The following is a 26,720-nucleotide window of genomic DNA, read 5'->3' as shown; positions in this document are numbered from 1 at the left end:
TTCTGTCCCACTACCACCCATTTGTGCCCGACACCATCATCCCTTTGGTCATATAAGCACTCATGTCTTCCACCTTATCACAAGTCTTTCCTCCCCTCCTCCTATTCCCTGCCTCTGGACTTGCTTAAAACTTATTACATCTCTAACATGCTCCAGTGCTGAGAAAGATCACTAACTTGAAACACTAACTCTGTTTCTAGTTGCCTGAGCTGCTGTGTATTTCCAGAATTTTTGTTTCTATTATCTGACAATAACGTTTTTCTTGACTAATAACCTTGCTCCTGATGACATATCTTTAGTAAGAAATATAGCATTTTTCCAGTCAGTCCAACCAATAAAAATATTGAAAATAATTATTTCATGTTGGTAGCGAATTAAAAAGATGTGTAGTTTGTGTAGGCAGGGACTAAAATATGATAAAAGAACAGCTGTTTTCCTGCTAACAGTTAACATATCATAGATTCTTTTCTAAAATTGCACTAAAAACAATATCCAAAGAGAGTACAAATTCAAGAGACTGTTAGGAGATGTTCTGACAAATCTCGATCTTGTTACATTAAGTACCCATGTGTATATATTTTCTAAATTTGTGTACTAATTCTTTGGTCACAATGTCCTTTCAACAACAGAATTATAACTTTAAAATAGGTTAAGTTGCTTACCATCATCAAGTGTGATATCCTGCAGGCCAATGGCCTGAAAAGGCAGCTCGCTATCCTCTGGTTCTTGTTTAATGTTCAGGGATGCTTGCTCTGGTGTTGAAAATGGAGATGAATTACACACATTGTGATGGGTCAACGGAGGAGGTGCTGATAGACTTCCTAAACTTGTACTGTGTAGCTGTGGTGAGGTTTGTCCAGAGTGTGGAGAATGTCCCAAAGAATGAGCTGCTGTTGGAGATGGTGATGAAGCTGGACCTGGACTCGGAGAACAGTACATTTGCTGCATTTGTTGACATCCAAGGTTGATTTGAAGTGGACCAGCTACATCAGGCTGATAAGATATTTTTTCATATCTCTGGTTAGTAACAGAGTTCATGGGAAGACCTGGCTGTCCATTATACATCATGTTAGATTGCATAGGCTGATAAGAAGGCCTGATAGGCGGAGCTGGTGTTGGGAAGGACTGGTGACCCAAGGGAGGCATAATGGGACATTCCGAACCTGGACTAATGCTTCTAGTTGATAGGCGTGACATACACGTTACTGATGGAGAAATCATAGGTGCATACGTTTGCTGCATTGGAGGACCAAGGTTCCTCTGTGAATTAGGTGCCAAATTTTCATGAAGGTGGCCAGTATCTGAGGCAGGCAGCTGTGACCCAACTTGATGTAGACCAGATACACCAGCAGTGTGCGCAACAGGCATTGGAAGGGTAGGAATGGTGGGCAATTCTATCTCATCTGTATGCTCCCGCTTGATTAAAACTGTGAAGAAAAAGAAAAAAATTAATTGAAGGTGTACAGACAAATGCACGCCATAAATGCACGAATGCATCCCACTTTCTCATCATTTTTGCTGAAGGTATGGTCTCACTTTGGGGTATGGTATCTTAAGTATCAGTTCATCTCAGCTGAGTACACAATCTGACACATCAGCACAGTATTGAATGAGTAATGCTTTGACAAATGCATAATTATTCAGATGAATTGTTAAACCGAGGCCCTGCCTGACTGTTCTGGTGGTTCACATGGACACAAAGATCTTATGGCTCTGGTCCATGAGGAGCAAATATTTCTCCCCGAAACAATACATTAAAAACAAATCAACTGGTCATTCATTTCACTACTATTTCTGAGATCTAGCTGCTTACAATATGACTGCCACATTGGCCGAGGTCAAAGAGTGGATCCTTGGATATGAAGCACTATGGGATCACAGAGATGTGATGAAGTGCTATATAAATACAAATTATTTTTTCTGACCTCTGGCAGTCCCCAGAACTATATCCAACTGGCTATTTCTTACCAGTGATAATAGACAATGAAAATTAACTAGCTATTCAAACAGAAGATACTACACTAAACTTGATTATTCTATCGTGTGACATCCACACAAACTTATACTAAGGGGCTAGCGCACAGAGATTAGGACTGAGATTCCTGCCCAATTTTTTCCTCCTTAGCCCAAGATTGAGGCCAAGGCAAATATCCCTACTCTGATCAATGAATTCAGCACAAACCAAGGACCAAATTTCTTGACTCATGGCTCTGGATCATACAACTGAGTCATCAATGGTGAAGTCTCAACATTCTCAGCGCAATGTTGTGAACTGTACTACTTCTTGAGTACAATTTTATGGGATACTTTTTCCTCTTTTAGAAACTGATTTAAAAACTTGAAATTACATTCACTGCAATTAAATTATGGCTCCTGCATTCTTCATTGAAACATAAAACTTCTGTCTAATCAAAAACATAGCTCAGTAGTACAGTGCTCAATGAGAAGACAGCTGTTTAATACATGCACATTGCAGCAGAATGCACTTGCTTTACATGCCAACTCAGTCCCACAAATTATGAATGTAATCTTAAACTGGGGTCACACGATTCCAGGTGATCCCTACGTAAATTGCATTACACACATAAATTAGTATTGTATATTTTCAATCTCAAAAAAGGCAAAAATTAGCAATGTAGGCCCTTTAAAAAATATAAAGGCACTTATTCTTATTTTCAGAGTACTGTTCATATTCCCCTGGCATGGCAGAACTTCAAAGTGTCAAGCACAGGAGGATAACTCAAATCAAAAGGGATGAAAGATTTATTTGGAGATGCTTAAATTTTAGTTTACTGATTGAGTTTTAAATGTGTCTGCTAAAATCATTCCATAATCAGATCACACCCCTATTTTTTGTCAGTGGAACTTACCAATTGGTAAAGGGATAAAAGTGCTATAGTGCAGTTAGGATCAATAAAAATTTTGAATCGAAACATTCTGCAGTGCAGCCAGATAGTATCACAAACTTCAGAACATGGGTAGTTTGTCTCCATTTAAACATAATGAATAGTTTATGACATATTAACAGCTGTTTTCAACATTTCCACTCAACTTTGAAGGCATAGGTACAATCATGTACACCACTTCTAGTGCGCCATTTAATGGTTTCATATTCAATAGTTTGTTTTGATATTTTAAAATGAAGTTGCTTTTCTTGTACAAGTTTATGAATCCACATTTAGAAATGAATCTAAGTATTTTATAAACAAATGCCTTTTCTGTCTAATTGAAATACAAATAAAAATACTCAATTATAGTATTCCTAGAAAATGGCTGTTTGGTAGTACAGAACTTGAGTATTGCTGAAAATAGCAACATTTTGTCAAAGCTTTTTGTCTTGCACTCATCAAGACAATTTGCAAGAATACCAATGCAAGGGAAACAACAAATTTATACTGTATGAGAAGAATGCGGATTGGTTTCTAAGTGGACTCTGCCTCCACCAGAGTCCACTTGCCAGCCAATCAGCACTCTCTTCTCCTGTTATCCGGGGGGGGGGGGGGGGGGGAAAGGAGCATTATAATTTTGTTAGGTTTTTTTTGGGGGGCGGGGTGCTTTAAAAATTTAATTTGTTAGCAGGGCTGGCTGCCCTTTAAAAATGGCGCCAGCGATTGCGCACACGCATCAGACACTATTGCCAGTGTCAGACAGCCCGCCCCCTCCACGTGATTTTGGGGGTGGGGGGGGGGGGGGGGGGCGCCCCAGTTATTTAAATGAGCCACCATGGTGTTCGGCCCATGCGTGCGAGTCGCCATTTTTTCACCCACCACCAATAGCAGTGGTGGGGTCTTAAAATCCAGCCCCTTGTCTCTTACAGCCTTAAACTGTAAATTTCATACTAAATGATTTGGTTTTTTTAATCCTGTCACAAAGCTATTGCATACAAATTACTCTCCTGGCTATCAACTCTAATCTTTAGTTGCACGTGACCAGCATTCAAGAAAGACAATATAATCACTACCATATTTTCAAAAGCTGGCAAAATACCAGAAAAATAAGTTATTTTAAGGAATTTAGAAGCTTTGAAAACAGTTATGACAAGGTGTACTGTGTAAATGTTTGTTCTACATAGGTTTTCTCATGTGATTCCATGAAAGTTCTCACGTTTAAGACACAGACTAGCAAAGGAATCAAAACTGAGGAATGCTTTCCCAAACGGAAAGAAAATCAAATCCAACGCATGAATTTACTAAGAGCTAGTTAACAGCATGATCTCCCAGACCTGCAGTTAAGCTGTCTTCTTGTGTTCTGTGGTAGAATGATTTTTAAATGAGCAAGTAATATTCAAAGGGGTAAGGGAGATGTTTAGGGGGAAGAAAGTATTGAAGCAAGGGAGAGTAAATAATATTTGAAAATGAGATGAAAAACAGCTTTGCTTTGAAAGGGGATGCTAATTTTGTGGTGTCACTTTTAGCCAGTTTCTAAAACAAACTAATTCTTAAAATTAAAGATTTGAGACAAGTAACCAAAAAGACTTGGCTGCTTTACTTCAAGAGCTCAGATGAGAGCACAAGCCTACACATTTCACACTGCTTTCCCGTTGCTTTGGGTGCCATACGCCCACATATACGCTGTTGTTAGCGACAAACAATTTGCGACAAGTTCAAGCCTCAGCTTCTGCCAGTTTAGCAGAAGACCGTGGTTTACAGATAAACCTGGTTGCTGCTCAACAGTACAACAAGCCACTTCCTGCCAACACCTGTCCTGATCCATCATTGGTCCACTAAACATTTCTTACAATGAAAACAGGAAACATGTCAAGTGGGTTGCATTATGAGCACTTAGCTTTAGTGAAATACTCATTATTTTACTGTTCTTAGAATCATAGAATCTTTACCACACAGGAGGCCATTCAGCCCATCATGCTGGTGGCAGCTCTCTGCAAGAGCAACTCCCCTGCTTTTACCCCACAGCCCTGCACATTCTATGGTAATACTATAGTTGAACATTATTAACACAAACAGACATAGTAGGAGTGTCTAACTCTCTCCTATTGGCTGGAAAGGAGCAGAGGTATAATTAATATTGCACAGCTTCATTTTCTGCCGATTCCCCCATTTTAATGTTGCTGGTTTCAGGAGAGGGTGAGGCAGCTGCTGGATTCCTGCAGGATTCTCCTTATAAATTTAAATTTTGGTCTCATGACTTACAATATGACCCCAATGGCATTTTTACTCACTCCTGCCAACTAAGGCAGGAGTATTCCTCCAGGTTCCAATAGCAAAGTCCAGGCCCCTTCATCCCTGGGCTCCCCCCTACCCAGCTGCGACACCTGCACAAACACCCCTCCCACCCTAACTTACCTTGCTATCTATAGCCTTCTCTTTGTGGTGACAGGCTGATCTCTGTTCACGACTGTCCATCCAACACCCCAATTCCTCATATTCTTGAATATTTCAACATTGCTCAAATCGGTTAATTGCGATAAATTTAATACTAGTTACCTTACTATTCAGAAGTGCTATTTTGCCCATTGAGAATAACTGAAGGTTGGAAAGGAGCAACAAGGCCACAATATAATCAAACAGCTCTAATAATTCAGTCTATCAGTGCAAAGCTCAAACTATGTTACAGAAACGAACCATATTTTATTCTATACCTTTTGAGTTCTTTCTCCACAGGGGAGCTTTCCTATTTAAATTTATATCATCTATTGTTACAGATACTCTGGTGAAGTTTCAATGCGCTGTTTAAAGGAACATATCAACAGAGTTTTGGGAAGAAAAAAATTCTTAGAAGGATATTCATTATGCCATTCAGTTTCGCATACGAGACTGGAAAAGAGCTCCCATGATGACTCTTGAGTTTATTCACTAAGCAGTACTGATCAGGAAAGTATCTAGTTTGAACCTCAGTGTGTATCAAATTAGCTAATTTCAGCAGAAACAATGGTAGGAGTGCTACAACTGGATTCAATGTCTTTGCATGAGATTGGAGAAAAGCTATTGGCCCTCAGTGGAAATACATATTGGCCAACAGCAGGATCTGGCTTGGCACTGATGGCCCTGCCCTACCTAGTGGTCAAATAGCCTGCTGGTGTTCCCAGTTGCAGTTCATGAATAATAATTGCCTGGTGTTCTTCTGTACCTCGTCAATGCCTTGTCAAAGGACAGAACACCAGTAAATAACACTTCCAGTAGAGCAAGGGAGAAATGTGACAAGCAAAATATAGGATCTTTCTGGATGAATGAACAGTGAGCCTAATGACTTTACTCATCTGTAACCATCTTGTGAACTTGCCTCCACTGTCTCTCTCCCCCCACCAGTCCATCATCTCTACAATCCACAAGCATGGGCCTCTAATAACCTCAGGCTGGATTTAGTTCTCCCCAAGGCGTCTGGGCATATGGCGGGGGGTAGGGGTGGGCCTGAAGATGCATCCGGGAGAGGGCTGCCATGCACCCTGATGCCGGGAGAGCCCAGCCCGATATTACCAGTGGCGGCCCCCCCACCGCTCAACGATGGGACCCCCCATTAGAATATTTAAATAAATTAAAATGAATGCATTAATGATACTTGCATCACCACCTGAGTTCCGCTTCGATCTTCAGCCTGGTGGCCGGCACTCCCGCCCGGGGAAATGAGGCTCCACACTGGTGGGGAAGGGAGGAGGCAGGTTTCTCAGTGCAGTGTTGGGGTGGGGGGGGGGGGGGGGGAGGAGAAATAGGGTCAAAGTTACATCATTGGTGTAGGGGATGGTGGAAAGGGTTATAGTTTCAAGTTTATGCAATGTGGGGGCAGAAATGGGGGGGGGGGGGGGCGGGGGAGGTCAGGTGGACAAGTTAAGTGTTTTTTTTTTGGGGGGGGGGGAAAGAAGAGGGCAAATAATTAATTAAATTGTTATTGCGTGGGTGGGACAGAGGCAAAAGAAATGTCTTTTTTTTATTTACTTGTGCTTTGAATATTTAAATTTACCGGTAGGGGTGAGAGCCCTTTAAAATGACATCAGCATCCGCGCACAGGATTATTTTTATGATGATTGTTTCTAAAAATTTACCCACCACAGATGTTAAACTGACCAACCTATAGTTACTAGGACTGTTCTTGCACCCTTTCTTGAATAAGGGTGCCTCATTTGCCACTCTTCAATCCTTTGGCACCTCCCCCGTATCTAGTGAAGACGAGAAGATTATGGGGTAAACCCTTCCGCCATCTCCACCACTACTTCCTTTAGCAACTTGGGATGCAAGCCATCTGGACCAGGCGACTTATCCACTCTAAGCATAGCCAGCCTTTCCAGTTCCTCCATCCTTAGTAAACACCGATACAAAGTACTCATCAAGTATTCTAGCCTTACCTTGTGCCTCTAAGCATATATCACCCTCTTTGTCCCCATTAGACCCCATCCCATCTCTTAATAACCGCTTACTATTGACATGCTGGTAGATTTTTGGGTTCCCTTTTATGTTGACCGTTACTCTTTTCTCATTTTCTCTCTTTGCCAGTCTTATTTTTCTCTTCACTTCCCCTCTCAAGAGAGGGGTGGAAAACAGAAAATGAAAAAGTTAATAATGTTTTTCTTTAAATATCGAAGAACAATTAAAATCTGAAGAGAGACACCATACTTGCAAATGTAAATTTTCAATGTCTCAGTGAGATTGCATGATAGTAATCATGCAGTTGGAAGGATACTTAAGACTGAAATGGACAAGCCCTAACTTTCTGTGATGTGCTTAGCGCACGCATCATCAATACAGGAACTTCACACCATTTAATACATTTGAATGGGAGGCCAGACAGAGATGCTGTGCTCGTGCAGCTTATGGCAGAGCGGTACATCTCAGACTTCAAGATTTTTGGGTTTAACTGTTTATCTGTGCTCTCCTGAAGTTACTGTCCAATTTGTGCTTAATTGACAGTGAACCCCATTAGTCTCTGTTAAAATTAACAGTAAATTCTGGCCCAATACATTAAAAATGTAACCCCATTTCCCAGTATTAGCAAAAGCCTTAATACTGCAAGTCAATCATTTTTTAAATATTCTCTTCTGGTCATTTATTTTTGCTTGAAAGCAGAAATTACCATTACAAATGTCACAACTTAATGGACTACTACCAAACAAAATAGTTTAACTGCCAGCACATACACAGAACCTAGATTCTAAACTATTGAACAGAAAAAAAAATAACCACTAATGATGAGGACCTGAAAAGCGAATATAGGGAGTTAGGTTGGAAGCTGAAAGGCAGGACGAGCAGAGTAGTATTCTCAGGATTGTTACCGGCGCCACGTGCTAGTGAGGCTAGAAACAGAGAGCGAGTGCAGCTGAACACGTGGCTACAGAACTGATGTAGGAGGGAGGGATTCAGATATGTGGATCATTCGGATACCTTCTGGGGAAGGTGGGACCTGTACAAGAAGGACGGGTTGCATCTGAACTGGAGGGGCACCAATATCCTGGGCGGGAGGTTTGCTAGAGCTCTTTGGGAGGGTTTAAACTAGTTTGGCAGGGGGATGGGAACCGGAGCTACGGATCAGTGGATGGGGTAGCTGTTGAACAGGCAGATACCGAGTGCAGACAGTCTGCGAGGAAGGTTAGACAGTTGACAGGGCAAAGTTGCAGCCAGTATGATGGGTTGAACTGTGTCTATTTTAACGCAAGAAGTGTCAGGAATAAGGGTGATGAACTTAGAGCATGGATCAGTACTTGGAGCTACGATGTTGTGGCCAATACGGAGACGTGGATATCACAGGGGCAAGAATGGATGTTGGATGTTCCGGGGTTTAGATGTTTCAAAAGGAATAGGGAGGGAGGTAAAAGAGGTGGGGGAGTGGCATTGCTAATCAGGGATAGTATCACAGGTGCAGAAAGGGAGGTCGTCGAGGAGGGTTTGTCTACTGAATCATTATGGGTGGAAGTCAGAAACAGGAAAGGAGCAGTCACTTTGTTGGGAGTTTTCTATAGACCCCCCAATAGCAACAGAGACATGGAGGAACAGATTGGGAGGCAGATTTTGGAAAGGTGCAGAAGTAACAGGGTTGTTGTCATGGGTGACTTCAACTTCCCTAATATTGATTGGAACCTCCTTAGTGCAAATAGTTTGGATGGAGCAGTTTTTGTCAGGTGTGTCCAGGAAGGTTTCCTGACTCAATATGTAGATAGGCCAACGAGAGGGGAGACTATGTTGGACTTGGTGCTTGGCAACGAACCAGGCCAGGTGGCAGATCTATCGGTGGGAGAGCATTTCGGTGATAGTGATCACAACTCCCTGACCTTTACTATAGTCATGGAGAGGGACAGGAGCAGACGGGATGGGAAAATATTTAATTGGGGGAGGGGGAATTACAATGCTATTAGGCAGGAACTGGGGAGCATAAATTGGGAACAGATGTTCTCAGGGAAATGCACGACAGAAATGTGGAGGTTGTTTAGGGAGCACTTGCTGCGACTGCTGGATAGGTTTGTCCCGATGAGGCAGGGAAGGGATGGTAGGGTGAAGGAACCTTGGATGACAAGAGATGTGGAACAGCTATTCAAGAGGAAGAAGGAAGTAAGGATCAGACAGGGCTCTAGAGGGTTACAAGGTAGCCAGGAAGGAACTGAAGAATGGACTTAGGAGAGCTAGAAGGGGACATGAAAAAGTCTTGGCGGGTAGGATTAAGGAAAATCCCAAGGCGTTCTACACTTATGTGAGGAACAAGAGGATGGCCAGAGTGAGGGTAGGGCCGATCAGGGATAGTGGAGGGAACTTGTGCCTGGAGTTGGAGGAGGTAGGGGAGGTCCTACATGAATACTTTGCTTCAGTATTCACTAGTGAGAGGGACCTGGTCGTTTGTGAGGACAGCGTGGAACAGGCTGATATGCTCCAACAGATTGAGGTTAAGAGGGAGGATGTGCTGGAAATTTTGAATGATATGAGGACAGATAAGTCCCCGGGGCCAGACGGGATAGAACATAGAACATAGAAAAATACAGCACAGAACAGGCCCTTCGGCCCACGACGTTGTGCCGATCCTTTGTCCTCTGTCAAGGACAATTTAATCTATACCCCATCATTCTCCTTTATCCATATACCTATCTAAAAGCCGTTTGAAAGTCCCTAAAGTTTCTGACTCAACAACTTCCCCAGGCAAGGCATTCCATGCCCCGACCACTCTCTGGGTAAAGAACCTTCCCCTGACATCCCCCTTATATCTCCCACCCTTCACCTTAAATTTATGACCCCTTGTAACGCTTTGCTCCACCCGGGGAAAAAGTTTCTGACTGTCTACCCTATCTATTCCCCTGATCATCTTATAAACCTCTATCATGTCACCCCTCATCCTTCTCCGTTCTAATGAGAAGAGGCCTAGAATGTTCAGCCTTTCCTCGTAAGACTTATTCTCCATTCCAGGCAACATCCTGGTAAATCTCCTCTGCACCCTCTCCAAGGCTTCCACATCCTTCCTAAAATGAGGCGACCATAACTGCACACAGTACTCCAAATGAGGCCTTACCAAGGTCCTGTACAGCTGCATCATCACCTCACGGCTCTTAAATTCAATCCCTCTGCTAATGAACGCTAACACCCCATATGCCTTCTTCACAGCCCTATCCACTTGAGTTGCAACTTTCAACGATCTATGCACATAGACCCCAAGGTCTCTCTGCTCCTCCACATGCCCAAGAACCCTACCGTTAACCCAGTATTTTGCATTCGTGTTTGTCCTTCCAAAATGGACGACCTCACACTTTTCAGGGTTAAACTCCATCTGCCACTTTTCAGCCCAGCACTGCAACCTATCCAAGTCCCTTTGCAGACGACAATAGCCCTCCTCGGTATCCACAACTCCACCAACCTTTGTATCATCTGCAAATTTACTGACCCACCCTTCGACTTCCTCATCCAAGTCGTTAATAAAAATCACAAACAGGAGAGGACCCAGAACTGATCCCTGCGGCACGCCACTGGTAACTGGGCTCCAGGCTGAGTATTTACCATCTAAGACCACTCTCTGCCTTCTATCAGTTAGCCAATTCTTAATCCAACTGGCCACATTCCCCACTATCCCATGCCTCCTGACTTTCTCCATAAGTCTACCATGGGGGACCTTATCAAATGCCTTACTAAAATCCATGTACACCACATCCACTGGTTTACCCTCATCCACTTGCTTGGTCACCTGCTCAAAGAATTCAATCAGGCTTGTGAGGCAAGACCTACCCCTCACAAAACCGTGCTGACTGTCCCGAATCAAGCAGTGTCTTTCCAGATGCTCAGAAATCCTATCCCTCAGCACCTTTTCCATCAACTTGCCTACCACCGAAGTAAGACTAACTGGCCTGTAATTCCCAGGGTTGTTCCTATTCCCTTTCTTGAACAGGGGCACAACATTTGCCACCCTCCAATCACCTGGTACCACCCCCGTCAGCAGAGAAGATGAAAAGATCATTGCCAGCGGCTCTGCAATTTCATCCCTTGCTTCCCATAACATCCTTGGATATACCCCGTCAGGCCCGGGAGACTTGTCTATCTTCAAGTTATTCAAAAACCCCAACACATCTTCCCTCCTAACGAGCACTTCCTCGAGCTTACCAGTCTGTTTCACACCGTGGGATATACCCAAGGATATTACGGGAAGCGAGGGAAGAGATTGCTGCGCCTTTGGCGATGATCTTTGCGTCTTCACTGTCCACTGGAGTAGTGCCAGATGATTGGAGGGTGGCAAATGCTGCTCCCTTGTTCAAGAAAGGGAATAGGGATAACCCTGGGAATTATAGACCAGTCAGTCTTACGTCCGTAGTGGGCAAATTATTGGAGAGGATTCTGAGAGACAGGATTTATGATTATTTGGAAAAGCATAGTTTGATTAGAGACAGTCAGCATGGCTTTGTGAGGGGCAGGTCATGCCTCACAAGCCTTATTGAATTCTTTGAAGATGTGACAAAACACGTTGATGAAGGAAGAGCAGTGGATGTGGTGTATATGGATTTTAGCAAGGCGTTTGATAAGGTTCCCCATGGTAGGCTCATTCAGAAAGTAAGGAGGCATGGGATACAGGGAGAGTTGGCTGTCTCGATACAGAATTGGCTGGCCCATAGAAGACAGAGGGTGGTAGTAGATGGAAAGTATTCAGCCTGGAGCTCGGTGACCAGTGGTGTTCCGCAGGGATCTGTTCTGGGACCTCTGCTCTTTGTGATTTTTATAAATGACTTGGATGAGGAAGTGGAAGGCTGGGTTAGCAAGTTTGCCGATGACACGAAGGTTGCTGGAGTTGTGGATAGTGTGGAAGGCTGTTGTAGGTTGCAACGGGACATTGACAGGATGCAGAGCTGGGCTGAGAAGTGGCAGATGGAGTTCAACCTGGAAAAGTGTGAAGTGATTCATTTTGGAAGGTCGAATTTGAATGCGGAATACAGGCTTAAAGACAAGATTCTTGGTAGTGTGGAGGAACAGAGGGATCTTGGGGTCCATGTCCATAGATCGCTCAAAGTTGCCACCCAAGTTGATAGGGTTGTTAACAAGGCGTATGGTGTGTTGGCTTTCATTAACAAGGGGATTGAGTTTAAGAGCCGCGAGGTTATGCTGCAGCTCTATAAATCCCTGGTTCGACCACACTTGGAATATTGTGTTCAGTTCTGGTCGCCTCATTATAGGAAGGATGTGGAAGCTTTAGAGTGGGTGCAGAGGAGATTTACCAGGATGCTGCCTGGACTGGAGGGCATGTCCTACGAAGAAAGATTGAGGGAGCTGGGGCTTTTCTCATTGGAGCGAAGAAGGATGAGAGGTGACTTGATAGAGGGGTACAAGATGATGAGAGGCATAGATAGAGTGGATAGCCAGAGACTTTTTCCCAGGGTGGAAAGGGCTATCACCAGGGGGCATAATTTTAAGGTGATTGGAGGAAGGTTTTGGGGAGATGTCAGATGTAGGTTCTTTACACAGAGAGTGGTGGGTGCGTGGAATGCGCTGCCAGCGGTAGTAGTAGAAGCAGATACATTAGGGGCATTTAAGCGACTCTTGGATAGGTACATGGATGATAGTAGAATGAAGGGTAGGTAGTTAGTTTGATCTTAGAGTAGGTTAAAGGTTCGGCACAACATCGTGGGCCGAAGGACCTGTACTGTTCTATGTTCTATGTTCTTAATGCTGGAAATCTCTGGGAGCCCTAATTTCTGCTGAACCCACTGCCCTCATACATTTCACTTCATATTTGGCTGTGTCATGATTGTATTAGTTTTCTTTCAGTCTCATCATCCTTGGCATTTTCTGAATAAATTCTACAGCCAGTTTTCACAAGAGCTGCAATGAATCATCAATGATTTTTTTAAAAAAGAAAACTGTGACTGTGTGAGGTACCCAAGTTACTCCAATTTCAGACACTGAATTGTTGTGTTGGATATATACATGTTTGCTACAACCCAGCATGCAACCCTCCTTCTTATGCAACATTAATAAAGAAAACAATTCATTTTATTTCAAGACCAACTCAAGATTCAGTACAGAAATGGCAATGCAGGATTTCTTAAAAATTGCATTTTATTGTAATTTCACTGAAGAGAAAATACAATTTCCCCATATTTTTGCAGACGAAATGAAACCAATGAAATGATTTACCTGGCATGTAAGTGAAGCGTTGGGACTGACTTCTTTTTCTCTTGCCATTGCAAACATAAAATTGAACTTGAACTGCAGACGTAACATTTTTATTATGGTATGGAGGGACTTCAACAACAAGATTAACCTGAAACGAGGCAACTTTAAAGAATAAGTTCATGCACAATTCACTTTCTAATGTTTAAAGCAAAAGAAAAGTAAATTTTGTTGATTATCAAGGTGGCTTTTGAATATTATGCAGCAAATGAAGATCAGCTATCATAAAATTGCAACAGTTCTTGATGTTTTTCATGTTTCACTTCACTCCACTCCTTAAATGAAATTAAGAATGAATTTAATAGATGCTGGGGAGCTCAAAACTGAACTTGTGGTTTTAAAATAATGAAATATCGGCCAAATACTCAAATGGTTTAAATTTAAAAATATAAATGGCATCCAAAAATTAGGTTTTCCATGATACTCAAATAAAATTTTCCAATCAGAAAAAAGGATTCTAATTACCAAGGAGAATAATGGCAGCATAATGGAATTTGGCGTAGCTTAACAACAGATCTATAGTAGCATTATCATTGGCACAAGGCCACAATTTCTAATATCATACCAGATTAACTCTTTGAAGACTTTAACTTATTTTGATTTTTGAGCTAAAATACTAAGAATATGACTGATTTGCAAAAATACTATTATTAAGGAGTAATATGCGGGTTTGTAAAATTCTCCAATGCTACTTAAAGTTCTAGAAATATTTTGCACATAATTAAAGAAAATAAATTTTTCAGGATGAATTTTCTCTTACTCAAAACTAGTTGAAAAGAAAGTTGTCTTTGAAATCCGGTTTCATTCCCTGAGCCCATAAGGTAGTAAACAGCACTAGAATAAAAGTCTTACATATAAACAAAAAAAAAATTAATGTTCCAAATAAATTTTAATTGAAGTCAACATAAATAAGGGGGGGTATAGATCAAGACTTCTTTTCACCTTTCGAGTTCATGCAGTTCAGCATCATTTGAAAAAAATTACTTCTAACATTCATCCAAACTACGGTCAGCAACCACTCAAAACACATACAAGGCTGTCTAAATTTTACCATGAATAACATTAGAAAGAAAATTGAATATCTTACCCCTTGAAACTTCTCCCTGATAATTTTTCCTTCTACCTCCCATTGAGGGCGCCCATCTGTAGAATATTAGAGCAATGAGAATTTACCTACAAAAAATGATATTGCATCTGTGCAACTGGTAAGGACCTGTAATACTCAGCAGCATGGACACAAACAGCCCTCTGAATCCTCACCCATGTGATCATTCTTCACACGCAGTTGCATTGGAATATGATCTTATAGTCAGCTAATGTTCATGCACTTTTCATCAGGGTGTCTGGACAGAGGTGTAGGAAACTACTTGGATTTTTAACATTGAGTATGTGTGTCTGTGTACATGCATGCTAGATATGGCTATGTGTGTAGCTTGCGCACCCACACACAAGTGTGTACACACGCATATAGGCTTTCTTGGATATAGTTTTATCACACTTCTCAGCAACTATCTAGTGCGTGTAATATCTCAGGAAAAACATACAGATGAATGGACATTAGATCTCTTTTTTGATAATGTTAGTTGAGTGGTAACCACTGGCCACAGTACAGGGGAATTTTCTGCTCTTCAAGCAGTGCAGATTTTTAATGTTCACCTGAACAGGCAGAGCGCGCTTTGGTTTAATGCCTTATTAGAAGGATGGCACCTCCTGACAATGTAACAATTCCTGAGTGTTGCACTGCCTATTAGTTTAGATCACATGCTCAAGTCTACGAGAAAGATTTGAATCCAAAACCTTCCAACTTCAGAGCCATGTGCTATCAACTGAAACAGGCTGACTCACACAATTACTGGATCGGTTAACAAAAGCCCAGACCAGGGGTCAAAGTGGGACTCTCCAGGATTGTATTAGTCAGTACCACATAAAAGGTAGAATAAATTCACAACGATATGCATAACCTTTTGTACTTTCTATATGTCCATTCTTTTAAAAATATACTGTTCAGTTTTCTTTACAATTATTTATGTTGCTATTAAAGTACTATCTACATACAGAATTTTGATTGTGTTTAAAATAAAATCTGGACAGGTATAACCTGCTAGTAAATTCTAATGACACATCAGATCCGACATTAATGGAAGCTGAAGTATCTGCAAATTTACCTTTAAAAAGAAAAGCTCAGGGTGACATGGCTGAAAGTTTGGGAACTAAGCCTGCAATAGAGACCAAGGAAATGAGAAAGTTATCTGTCTTTAGCTTATATTTTCGAAATACTTTTAACCAAGAAGAGTTCATTGATCGCATATGAATCTTAAAAAGTACTTCATAATACTGACCCGGGGTATCTACAGAATTTTTCTCCCATGGGCGATATAGCTTGAAAACTAAAAAAAACACTCAAGAAAGGATGATTTTGAAGAGAGATGTGCAGCTTTCACAATATTTCCCTGGAGGAGTGTTTCCCAAATATTTTTCTCACTATGTGAAACCCCAATAGAAATGGTAAAAACTTTACAAGATAATGAAGGCCATACAACCAATCATAGCTTACCCATTGAAAAAAAACACTAGCAGTCCCATCATGACATCCAGCTGTTCAAACTACTCCAGGATATTTGCTTCCATCACCCTAACCAAATGTCTATTCCATGTGTTGATCGCTCAGTAAAGAGCTTTTTTAGATCATGCCTGAATTTGTCTATTACGTGTGTCCCTTTGTCTTGCTATAATTATTTAGTTTGAAGTAAATGCTGCAGATTTACCTTTTCCATACCACATATTATCTTGGGTATCTTAAGACCAGTTTTCTTCAGTCTTTCCTTGACTCAGTTCTCTGACACTTGGGATTATTGCGACTTTTCTTGGAGCTGCTTTCATGGCTTGAATGCCTCCCTTGTATTCTAATGACTCGAATTGTACTCAGTGTGGTCTGAATGTAGCACTATACAATCTGAATATGGCTTTCTCCAATTTGTATTCCAATGTTTTAGCTATCTGGTTCAGCATTTTATTTGTTTTGTTGATTGCTGCTCCACAGTGACTGGACGTGATGAGGCTTGAGCCAACTAAACTGCTCCACTTATTTTAATGCAATTCTTAACTATTTCAACATCATTCTTGAAGTTCTTATGCCACTCGCTTTCTTTGCTTCCTATGTGCAATTTGTATGAAATTTCCTTTATACCTGTTCACTTACAAATTTTAACTCATTTCGTAGTTTCCGAGCTGCCTCCCCAAATTCAACTGTTATTCCCACTTATTAGCTGTAAATCTGACCAGTTGCATTGAACTTCTGAATCAAAGTTCTGCATGTAGAACAGAAACTGCACAGGTCCCAGTCCAAATTCCTGAGGCAGCCAGCTCAGCATTACTCCTCTTAAATATGCGCTGCTTTCTATACAGTTCTCATGCAATCTTTTCTTCATCCAATTGCACATCATTACTTGTTTTCTATATTTCCATTTCATTGCTAGGAACAATTGCTACAAATTTAATCACTACCTATGACTAGGATTATGCTTCATTCTTAATTATGCTAGTTATTGTACTACATTATACAGCTAAATAGTCTCCATAAATAATTTCAGAATCGCGTGTACACTCTAATTCTAGTAAAACAGAAAAGATTCTAGACATAGTTGCAATCGACAAGCCATTTTAATTTTCCTGTTAGGAAAAGGAGAATAGTAGTCACATTGATTTGACCTTTTTTGCTCAATTATGACATTGTAAATCAAAATATAGTTCAAACCTTACAGCATTTTCAGCACGACACTTCCTACAATTTTGATGCCTGACCCAAAATACAGGGACCAAGTTCTAACACTATGGAAACATTTTTTGCTTAGGAAAAATGATAATTATTTGGGCAGGACAGTGATCCATGACACTTATTGTCATACTGACAACTGTGTTGACAAATATTGACAAATGCTAAACTTAAAAAATATTACCTGCAAAATTGTTCTAAAGGAATGAACCTTGCCAAAACTGCCAACATTCTTATAAAAATTTCTTTAAAAACTATTGGCATAACCCAAATTAATTGTTTTAAGTGGTCACCTACTAAAATTATTTGGAAAACAAACAAGTTTATTACAACTACATGCATGTATATAGCACCTTTAATGTAATAAAACATTCCAAGGTGCTTCACAGGAGCGTTGTAAAACAAAAATTTGACACCGAGCCACATAAGGAGATATTATGGCAGATGATCAAAAGCATGTTTAGAGAGGTAGGTTTTAAGGAGTTTCATAAAGGAGGAAAGGTAGAAAGACGGAGAGGTTAAGGGAAGTCCAGAGCTTAGGGCATTGCAGCTGAAGACACGGCCAAAAATGATGGAGTAATTAAAACCAGGAATGCTCAAAGTGCCAGAATTAGAGCTGTAAAGCTGTCTCGGAGGGTTGTGGGGCTGGAGGAGATGACAGAGAGAGAGAGAGGCAAGGTCATGGAAGGATTTGAAAGCAAAGATAAGAATTTTAAATTCAAGGCGCTGCTTAACCAGGAGTCAATGTAGGTCAGTGAACAGAGGGGTGATAGGTGAATGGGACACGATAAGAGTAAAAGAATGCAGCAGACTTTTGGATGACCTCAAGTTCTTGGAGGATAGAATGTCAGAGGCCAACCAGGAGTGCCTCGGAATAGGCAAGTCTAGAGGTAACAAAGGTATGAATGAAGGTTTCAGCACCAGATTAGCTGAGGCAGGGTGCAGACAGGCAATGTTACGGAGGTGGAAATTGGTGGTCTTAGTGATGGCATGGACCTGTGATCAGAAGTTCATCTGGGGGTCAAATATGACACCAAGGTTGCGAACAGTCTAGATCAGAGAAATAAGTATGTAGCAGGGATCAAAGACAACAATGACTCAGCAAATACTTTTAATTATTACTGCAGCACATACCACTTCAAATTAGAATTAGGTGAAAAAATGAAACCCCCACCCAACATCAAATTATCCCCAGTTTGCAGGCTCAATTTTCTCATAAGGAAATTTATTTTAATGTTATCTACGTTTTTACACATTTTCAAATTCATTTCCTCCTTAAAGTAAATTGTATTTCTTGCTCTCCATTTTAGACTCATTGTAATGCCTTCCAAACAACTGAATGCTTTTACTAAGGGCTGAAAATGGTCTATATCGGAGACATACCAGTTGCCATTATATAGCAGCTGGACAGATGTTGCAACATCTAAACCTACAATTTTCTTATACTACAGATTACTTATATTCCCTTTCAACTATTCCAAAACAAAGAATAATTAGAGGCAACAACTGAGAAAATTTACCAAGATCTATTTGCCACTACGCTTACATTATAAAATGAAAACATGCAAAACCATTTAAGAAATTGCCTCCTCTAAAACCAAGCTGATTTACCATTATTTTATTTATTTAGCAAATGCAAATCCCCGGAGCCAAGCGATAGCCTCCTCATTTGCTGAGTTTAAGGTGATTAGTCTGCCATTTAGTCTATAAAGGGACACTCCTCAGTAATGTGCAACTTTGTTTGTGCCTCTCCACAAATGCATAAGGGGTTTGTGCTGAGGCCTCAGAGGTGGAGGTTGGCTGCGCAGGGGCTCGTCCCGAACCTGTTTAGCAAGGAGCAGTCTCGCCGTGGTAGCACAAAGCCTGCCATTCGACACATGGGGTTTGCCACAAGGAACTTGTTAGTGACTTCCCATGTTTCCCATTCCTTGATCCAAAGGATGTCTGCTGGTAGATCTTGCCCAGGAAGGTTGCTCCATATGGGGTGCCGAGATGGAAGGCGGGCAGTAGGTGGATTGAGCATGTCATTATGGAGTGGCAAGAGAGGTGCAGCACGGATGGTTTCAACCAGCTTGTGGGTTTTCGTCAGTTGGCAGATATGTGGGGGAGTGATGCTTGCGAGGATATGAAGCCAAGGCAGGGTTGCTGAGCAAAGCGTTCCAGTTATGTTGTGCATTTTTGCATTCAGTTGAGTGTCAACAAGATGTGTGTGAGATGACCTATGCCAGACAGGTGCACAGTACTCTGCTGCTGAGTATGATAGGCCAAGTGCTGAGGTCCAGAGTGTTGTGACAGCAGCACCCCACGTGGATCCAGCAAGTTTGGTTAATAGGTTGTTTTTGGTTTTGCCTCTGCTGCTGTTTTCTTTAGATGCTCCCGGAAGGACAAAGTCCTATCCGGAGTCATTACCAAGTACGTTGGGTTGGGATCACACTTTAGTCTCTGACCTTCCATGTAGATAAGCAATTCTTTTTGGCACTGGCATCATGGAGGTGGAACACTGGCATCATGGAGGTGGGTTTGGTTTTAGAGGGATTCAATGTGAGGCACCATGTGCTACAGTCGTCTATCAGTTTTGCAATGTCTTCATTAAGGATCTGGTCCAGGGTGCAGAAGGATGGAGCTTGGGTGGCACAGCAGATGTCATCTAAATAGATGAACTTGTGACACGTGGTAGTTGGCAGGTCATTGGCACATATGTTGAACAGCGTTGGGGCTAGCACTGAACCCTGTGCTGGTCTGTTGGCCAGTCTTCTCCATGCACTTCTCCCTTGTCCAAGGTGGACTCTAAATCATCTGTTGCGAAGGAGTGTTTCAAAAATTGTCCCGACCCAGGTTGGTAGCACTCTGGACAGCTTTAGGAGCAAGCCAATATGTCACACTGTATCATAGGCAGCTGTGAGGTCCAGAAGCACTATGCCTGTCTTCAGGTTCTTTTGGAAGCCACTTTCGATGTAGGTGGTGAGTGCCAGAACTTGATCACATGTGCTGCACCCCTTACGGAAACCAACTTGGTCGACATTAACAATGGTCTCTACTTCTGGAGATATGCGTTGCAGAATAAGATGCTCAAAGGTCTTAAAGCACACAGAAAGTAGTGAAATTGGTCAATAGCTGGCTGCCAACGCGAGATCATTCCCTGGTTTTGGAATGGCAATGATTTATGCCATACGCAACACCTTTTGGATTTAACCCTGACAACGAGTGACAAATGCTGGAGTATTGATCTATAGGCATTCCAAACCTCAATCAAGTGGTTGTTTTTGCCAAGTAACAGGTAAAGGAAAAGTGAAAGAGACTAATTTTAAAAGTTAATTTTGTTGAAATGAGCATATATAAGACCTTTTCCAAGAATCAAAAATCCCTTCTTCCAAATTTCTACAACTACTGGTGTATATATAAACACCACCACTCATAGCAAAGCTGGGAATAGTGTATAACAAGAGTAGTAGCATTATATTATGTAACAATACATTACAAACTTGCACTTCAGCAAAGAAATGTCAGTTTAGGACTACAAGGTATAATTGATCTGCATTCTTGAAATCAGTTCATTCAGATCTGATCCTCCAGTCAGAGCTTCACTGGTGTTCTTTTCTAGAACTCGGTATTTCATGTGTTGTAGGTCAATTAGAGGCTTATTTTTAACAAATGTTCAGAGTAATGAGAGGTCAAAAACATTTTTTTTTAAAAAATGTGACATATGAAGTATGCTGGGTACACACAAACTCTATATGCAATGGTATTGCCATTTTTTATATGATTTAAAAGCACTGCTCTCCAGTCTAATCCCTCTCCCCCACTGACTGTCACAGTATATTTTTTGGTCTCATTAATGATGTTGGGGCAGTACTGCCCAGTATGGATTTTTTTTTTTTAATTCTTGATCTGGGCCATCCTAGCTGACCTCAGGGCATGAAGAGTTAACCACATGGTTAAGGAGTGGAGTCACATTTAGGCCAGACCAGGTAGAGGAAATTAGTGAGCCAGTTGCTTTTTTTAAAAAATGAGCTTTCATGGTAATTTTTTCCTAGTACTGGCCCATAAATCACCACACTTATTGAATTCAATTTCACAACTTGTCAAAGTGGGATCTGACTTTAAAACCTCTGGTGTCTCCGCTGATCAACATCTAAACAGGTAGTCATTAATATTATGAAAGTACTTCCATTTTTTGTTAAATTTTGAGGACTTGCATTTTAAAACTGGAAAAAAGGATTCCATAGATGCTGGAATTTGGTTTTTTTTATATATAAAAAGGTCATCAGAAGTTCTTTTGGACTTGGTTTGTAAACAACCCTTACTGGAAGTCACCTTTCTTTAGATAAATACCCAGCAGGGATTTTTTGACTTGGAGAAGATGTTTAGAGAGAAGTGACAGGTCAAGATTCATAGGGGTTAGGAGGCTTGACTCGAGATTGTTTTGGTTTCGCTTTGGCCAGTCAGTTGGAGTTTTTAAAAAATCAACCTGAAGGACAAAACCCCAGCTCAGCCTGTTCCATCTTTATGAAAAGCCTGCCAGTTTTCCATCTCTTTGAGAAGCTCTTTGAAGCAAGTGCAAGAAACAGAGAGAGAAATTGATGATACATTCATCCTGAAAGACCTGCTTGAAACCCCTGTTGCCGCATTTCTCCTGAGACGTTGGAAAAACCTGCCGGATAAATCCTGATGCCGCCTGAATGAATTGCTCCAGAGAAAGATCCCAGTGACAGCTGTCTATGCATATTAGGGACGCCAAACCAAAAAAGGACAACTGACATCTTTCCGTATCTTCTCTTTTTTCTTCAAGAATAAGTAAGTATTTGGCCAAAGTATTCTTTTTTGTCTTTTTTTGTAACAGAGCTCTCAAAAGAAAATGTCAATTTTTTCCAGTTTTGAGAAGGGCTAAGGTAAAAGGCGACTTTCATATTTCAATCTGTGTGTTAATGCTTTGCTTTGTTACTGGTTATGTCTGGTTTTATAATAAACTGATAATTTTGTTGTTTTTTATTCTGGGATAGAGAGTAGAGTCTATGATTGACCGTATCGGTAACTGGGTAAACATTTAAATATGTTGTGACCTGTGGAGAAGTGGAACTAGAAAAGAAAGTTCACTCCTGCCACCTCGGTCATAACATTAATAGGACCTAACTGACTCCAGTCTCAACATCCAAGGTCAGCATTTGGGTATCTCATTCACAGCACTTCCCACCCTCATATGCAATCATCAATCTCTCACAGTGATACCAAAAGATCAAACTCAACTGAGAATACTTTCAGTTAATGGCTTAAACAGTATAAAATGCTTTTTCATTCCCTTATCACTTTCCATTTAGTTGGTATTTTTTTAAATTTTTAATCGGTTGCCACAGTATGCTCTTGTAACTGTAGTTTCACAACAGCAGGTTAAGAACTATAACTCTTTGATTGATCTTTCCCTCTTTCTCAAATACATAAGCATCAGAGGTAGGCGGTGGCATAGTGGACTGGGCTAGTAACCCAGAGACCCAGGGTATTTCTCTGGGGACATGGGTTCGAATTCCACCACAGCAGAAGGTGGAATTTGAATTTAATTAATAAATCTGGAATTAAAAGCTAGTCTAACGATGGCCATGAAACCATTGTCGATTGTTGTAAAAACCCATCTGGTTCACTAATATCCTTTAGGGAAGGAAATCTGCTGTCCTTACCTGGTCTGGCTTACATGTGACTCCAGACCCACAGCAATGTGGTTAACTCTTACATACCCTCTGAAATAGCCTAGCAAGCCACTCAGTTGTACCTAACCGCTACGAAGTCAATAAAAAAGAATGAAACCGGACGGACCACCCGGCATCGACCTAGGCACCGGAAACGACAACGGCAAACCCAGCCCTGTTGTCCCTGCAAAGTCCTCCTTACTAACATCTGGGGGCTTGTTCCAAAGTTGGGAGAGCTGTCCCACAAACTAGTCAAGCAACAGCCTGACATAGTCATACTCACGGAATCATACCTTACAGACAATGTCCCAGCCACTGCCATCACCATCCCCGGGTATGTCCTGTCCCAGCGGCAGGACAGACCTAGCAGAGGTGGTGGCACAGTGGTATACAGTAGGGAGGGAGTTGCCCTGGGAGTCCTCAACATCGACTCCGGACCCCATGAAGTCTCATGGCATCAGGTCAAACATGGGCAAGGTAACCTCCTACTGATTACCACCTGCCGCCCTCCCTCAGCTGATGACTCAGTACTCCTCCATGTTGAACAGCACTTGGAGGAAGCACCGAGGGTGGCAAGGGCACAAAATATACTCTGGGTGGGGGACTTCAATGTCCATCACCAAGAGTGGCTCGGTAGCACCACTACTGACTGAGCCCTAAAGGACATAGCTGCTAGACTGGGTCTGCGGCAGGTGGTGGGGGAACCAACACGAAGGAAAAACATACTTGACCTCATCCTCACCAATCTGCCTGCCGCAGATGCATCTGTCCATGACAGTATTGGTAGGAGTGACCACCGCACAGTCCTTGTGGAGACTAAGTCCCGCCTTCATACTGAGGATACCGTCCATCGTGTTGTGTGGCACTATCACCGTGCTAAATGGGATAGATTTCGAACAGATCTAGCAATGCAAAACTGGGCATCCATGAGGCACTGTGGGCCATCAGCAGAATTGTACTCGACCACAATCTGTAACCTCATGGCCCGGCATATCCCCCACTCTACCATTACCATCAAGCCAGGAGACCAACCCTGGTTCAATGAAGAGTGCAGGAGGGCATGCCAGGAGCAGCACCAGGCAGATCTCAAAATGAGGTGTCAACCTGGTGAAGCTACAACCCAGGACTACTTGCATGCCAAACTGCGTAAGCAGCATGCGATAGACAGAGCTAAGCGATCCCATAACCAACAGATCAGATCTAAGCTCTGCAGTCCTGCCACATCCCGCCATGAATGGTGGTGGACAATTAAACAACTAACAAGAGGAGGCGGCTCCACAAATATCCCCATCCTCAATGATGGGGGAGCCCCAGCATATCAGTGCGAAAGATAAGGCTGAAGCATTTGCAACAATCTTCAGTCAGAAGTGCCGAGTTGATGGTCCATCTCGGCCTCCACCTGAAGTACCCAGCATCACAGATGCCAGACTTCAGCCAATTCGATTCACTCCACATGATATCAAGAAACGACTGAAGGCACTGGATACTGCAAAAGCTATGGGCCCTGACAATATTCTGGCAATAGTACTGAAGATCTGTGCTCCAAAACTTGCCGCGCCCCTTGCCAAGCTGTCCCAGTACTGCTACAACACTGGCATCTACCCTGCAATGTGGAAAATTGCCCAGGTATGTCCTGTACACAAAAAGCAGGACAAGTCCAACCCGACCAATTACCATCAGCCTACTCGCAATCATCAGTAAAGTGATGGAAGGTGTCATCAACAGTGCCATCAAGTGGCACTTGCTTAGCAATAACCTGCTCAGTGACGCTCAGTTTGGGTTCCGCCAGGGCCACTCAGCTCCTGATCTCATTACAGCCTTGGTTCAAACATGGACAAAAGAGCTGAACTCAAGAGGTGAGGTGAGAGTGACTGCCCTTGACATCAAGGCAGCATTTGACTGAGTATGGCACAAGGAGCCCTAGCAAAACTGAGGTCAATGGTAATCAGGGGGAAAACCCTCTGCTGGCTGGAGTCATACCTAGCGCAAAGGAAGATGGTTGTGGTTGTTGGAGGTCAATCATCTGAGCTCCAGGACATCACTGCAGGAGTTTATCAGGGTAGTGTCCGTGGCCCAATCATCTTGAACTGCTGCATCAATGACCTTCCTTCAATCATAAGGTCAGAAGTGGGGATGTTCGCTGATGATTGCACAATGTTCAGCACCATTCGTGACTCCTCAGATACTGAAGCAGTCTGTGTAGAAATGCAGCAAGACCTGGACAATATCCAGGCTTGGGCTGATAAGGGGCAAGCAACATTTGCACCACACAAGTGCCAGGCAATGACCATCTCCAACAAGAGAGAATCTAACCATCTCCCCTTGACATTCAATGGCATTACCATCGCTGAATCCCCCACAATCAACATCCAAGGGGCTACCATTGACCAGAAACTGAACTGGAGTAGCCATATAAATACCGTGGCTATAAGAGCAGGTCAGAGGCTGGGAATCCTGAGGCGAGTAACTCATCTCCTGACTCCCCAAAGCCTGTCCACCATCTACAAAGCACAAATCAGGAGTGTGAAGGAATACTCTCCACTTGCCTGGATGGGTGCAGCTCCAACAACACTCAAGAAGCTCGACACCATCCAGGAGCCCGCTTGATTGGCAGCCCATCTACAAACATTTACTCCCTGTACTACCAACGCACAGTGGCAGCAGCGTGTACCATCTACAAGATGCACTGCAGCAATGCACCAAGGCTCCTTAGACAGCACCTTCCAAACCCGCGATCTCTACCAACTAGAAGGACAAGAGCAGCAAATACATGGGAACGCCACCACCTGCAAGTTCCCCTCCAAGTCGCACACCATCCTGACTTGGAACTATATCGGTGTTCCTTCACTGTTGCTGGGTCAAAATCCTGGAACTCCCTTCCTAACAGCACTGTGGGTATACCTACCCCAAATGGACTGCAGCAGTTCAAGGCAGCAGCTCACCACCACCTTCTCAAGGGCAATTAGGGATGGGCAATAAATGTTGGCCTGGCCAGTGACACCTACATTCCATGAATGAATAAAAAAAAAAGCAGACAAATGTGCCCACAGTAGCTGGATTCCCACAACCTAAGTACATGGAAATTTTCAACACAGATAAAGAAGCAAGGATATGTGGAGAAATTTCTTGCATCATTTTAATCTTTATATTTAACCAATATAATGGATGAGTTTAGCAATTTTTTTGTATAATGAATGTTATTTCAAGTTGTATGCACTCACCTGGATGAAGGAGGAAACTGGCGTTGGAAAAGAGTTTGAAGAAATTATCTGAGCAATTTTATGTTGTACCTATTAGTTCATGAATAGCAATTTTAAAAAAAAGAGGGATTTGACTGTTTTTCTTTCTGCTAAATAATCATGCCTCACTGGTACTTTAAAGCACCTTCTTTGTTTCCACTTAGTCAATCAGATATTATATTGGCAACACAACAGATCAGAGATGATTTGAGCCAATTCTGATTTTCTGCATTATGGATGAGTAATGTTTTGGAGCTGTGACACGACACTTTAAGGGTGCTGCAACAATTTCAAATATGATGCCTTTGAAAGGTGTGCCATGGTGCCATGAAGAATGCACTTAACAAGTGTATCTCCCAAGGCTTTTTAATGGTAAGTCAAATAATATGCTGTTTTACAATGGCAGGAATACTTTGCCATGTAACATACAATTTATTAATCTGCCGCTGTTTAAAAT

At 42.1% G+C, this 26,720-nt stretch overlaps 1 protein-coding gene across 3 annotated transcripts in view; it reads right to left on the bottom strand.

Moving 5' to 3' along the window:
• Positions 1–26,720, bottom strand: part of LOC137378954 (nuclear factor of activated T-cells, cytoplasmic 3-like) — a 211,286-nt gene that overhangs the window by 72,424 nt on the left and 112,142 nt on the right. For 2 of the 3 annotated variants that reach the window (XM_068049494.1, XM_068049495.1), the window contains exons 7-9: positions 14,662–14,717; positions 13,539–13,665; positions 663–1,427 (exon numbers count right to left, since the gene is read on the bottom strand). In XM_068049494.1, coding sequence (XP_067905595.1) covers positions 663–1,427; positions 13,539–13,665; positions 14,662–14,717 — 948 coding nt within the window. The remainder of the gene's footprint in view (positions 1–662; positions 1,428–13,538; positions 13,666–14,661; positions 14,718–26,720) is intronic. The other variant, XM_068049496.1, reaches the window with a different exon arrangement.

The sequence above is a fragment of the Heterodontus francisci genome, chromosome 17 (genome assembly GCF_036365525.1).
Source record: "Heterodontus francisci isolate sHetFra1 chromosome 17, sHetFra1.hap1, whole genome shotgun sequence".
In the NCBI taxonomy this organism is placed as follows: Eukaryota; Metazoa; Chordata; class Chondrichthyes; order Heterodontiformes; family Heterodontidae; genus Heterodontus; species Heterodontus francisci.
Note: the sequence above shows the minus strand (reverse complement) of the source record. Positions and strands in the feature narration are given on the sequence as shown.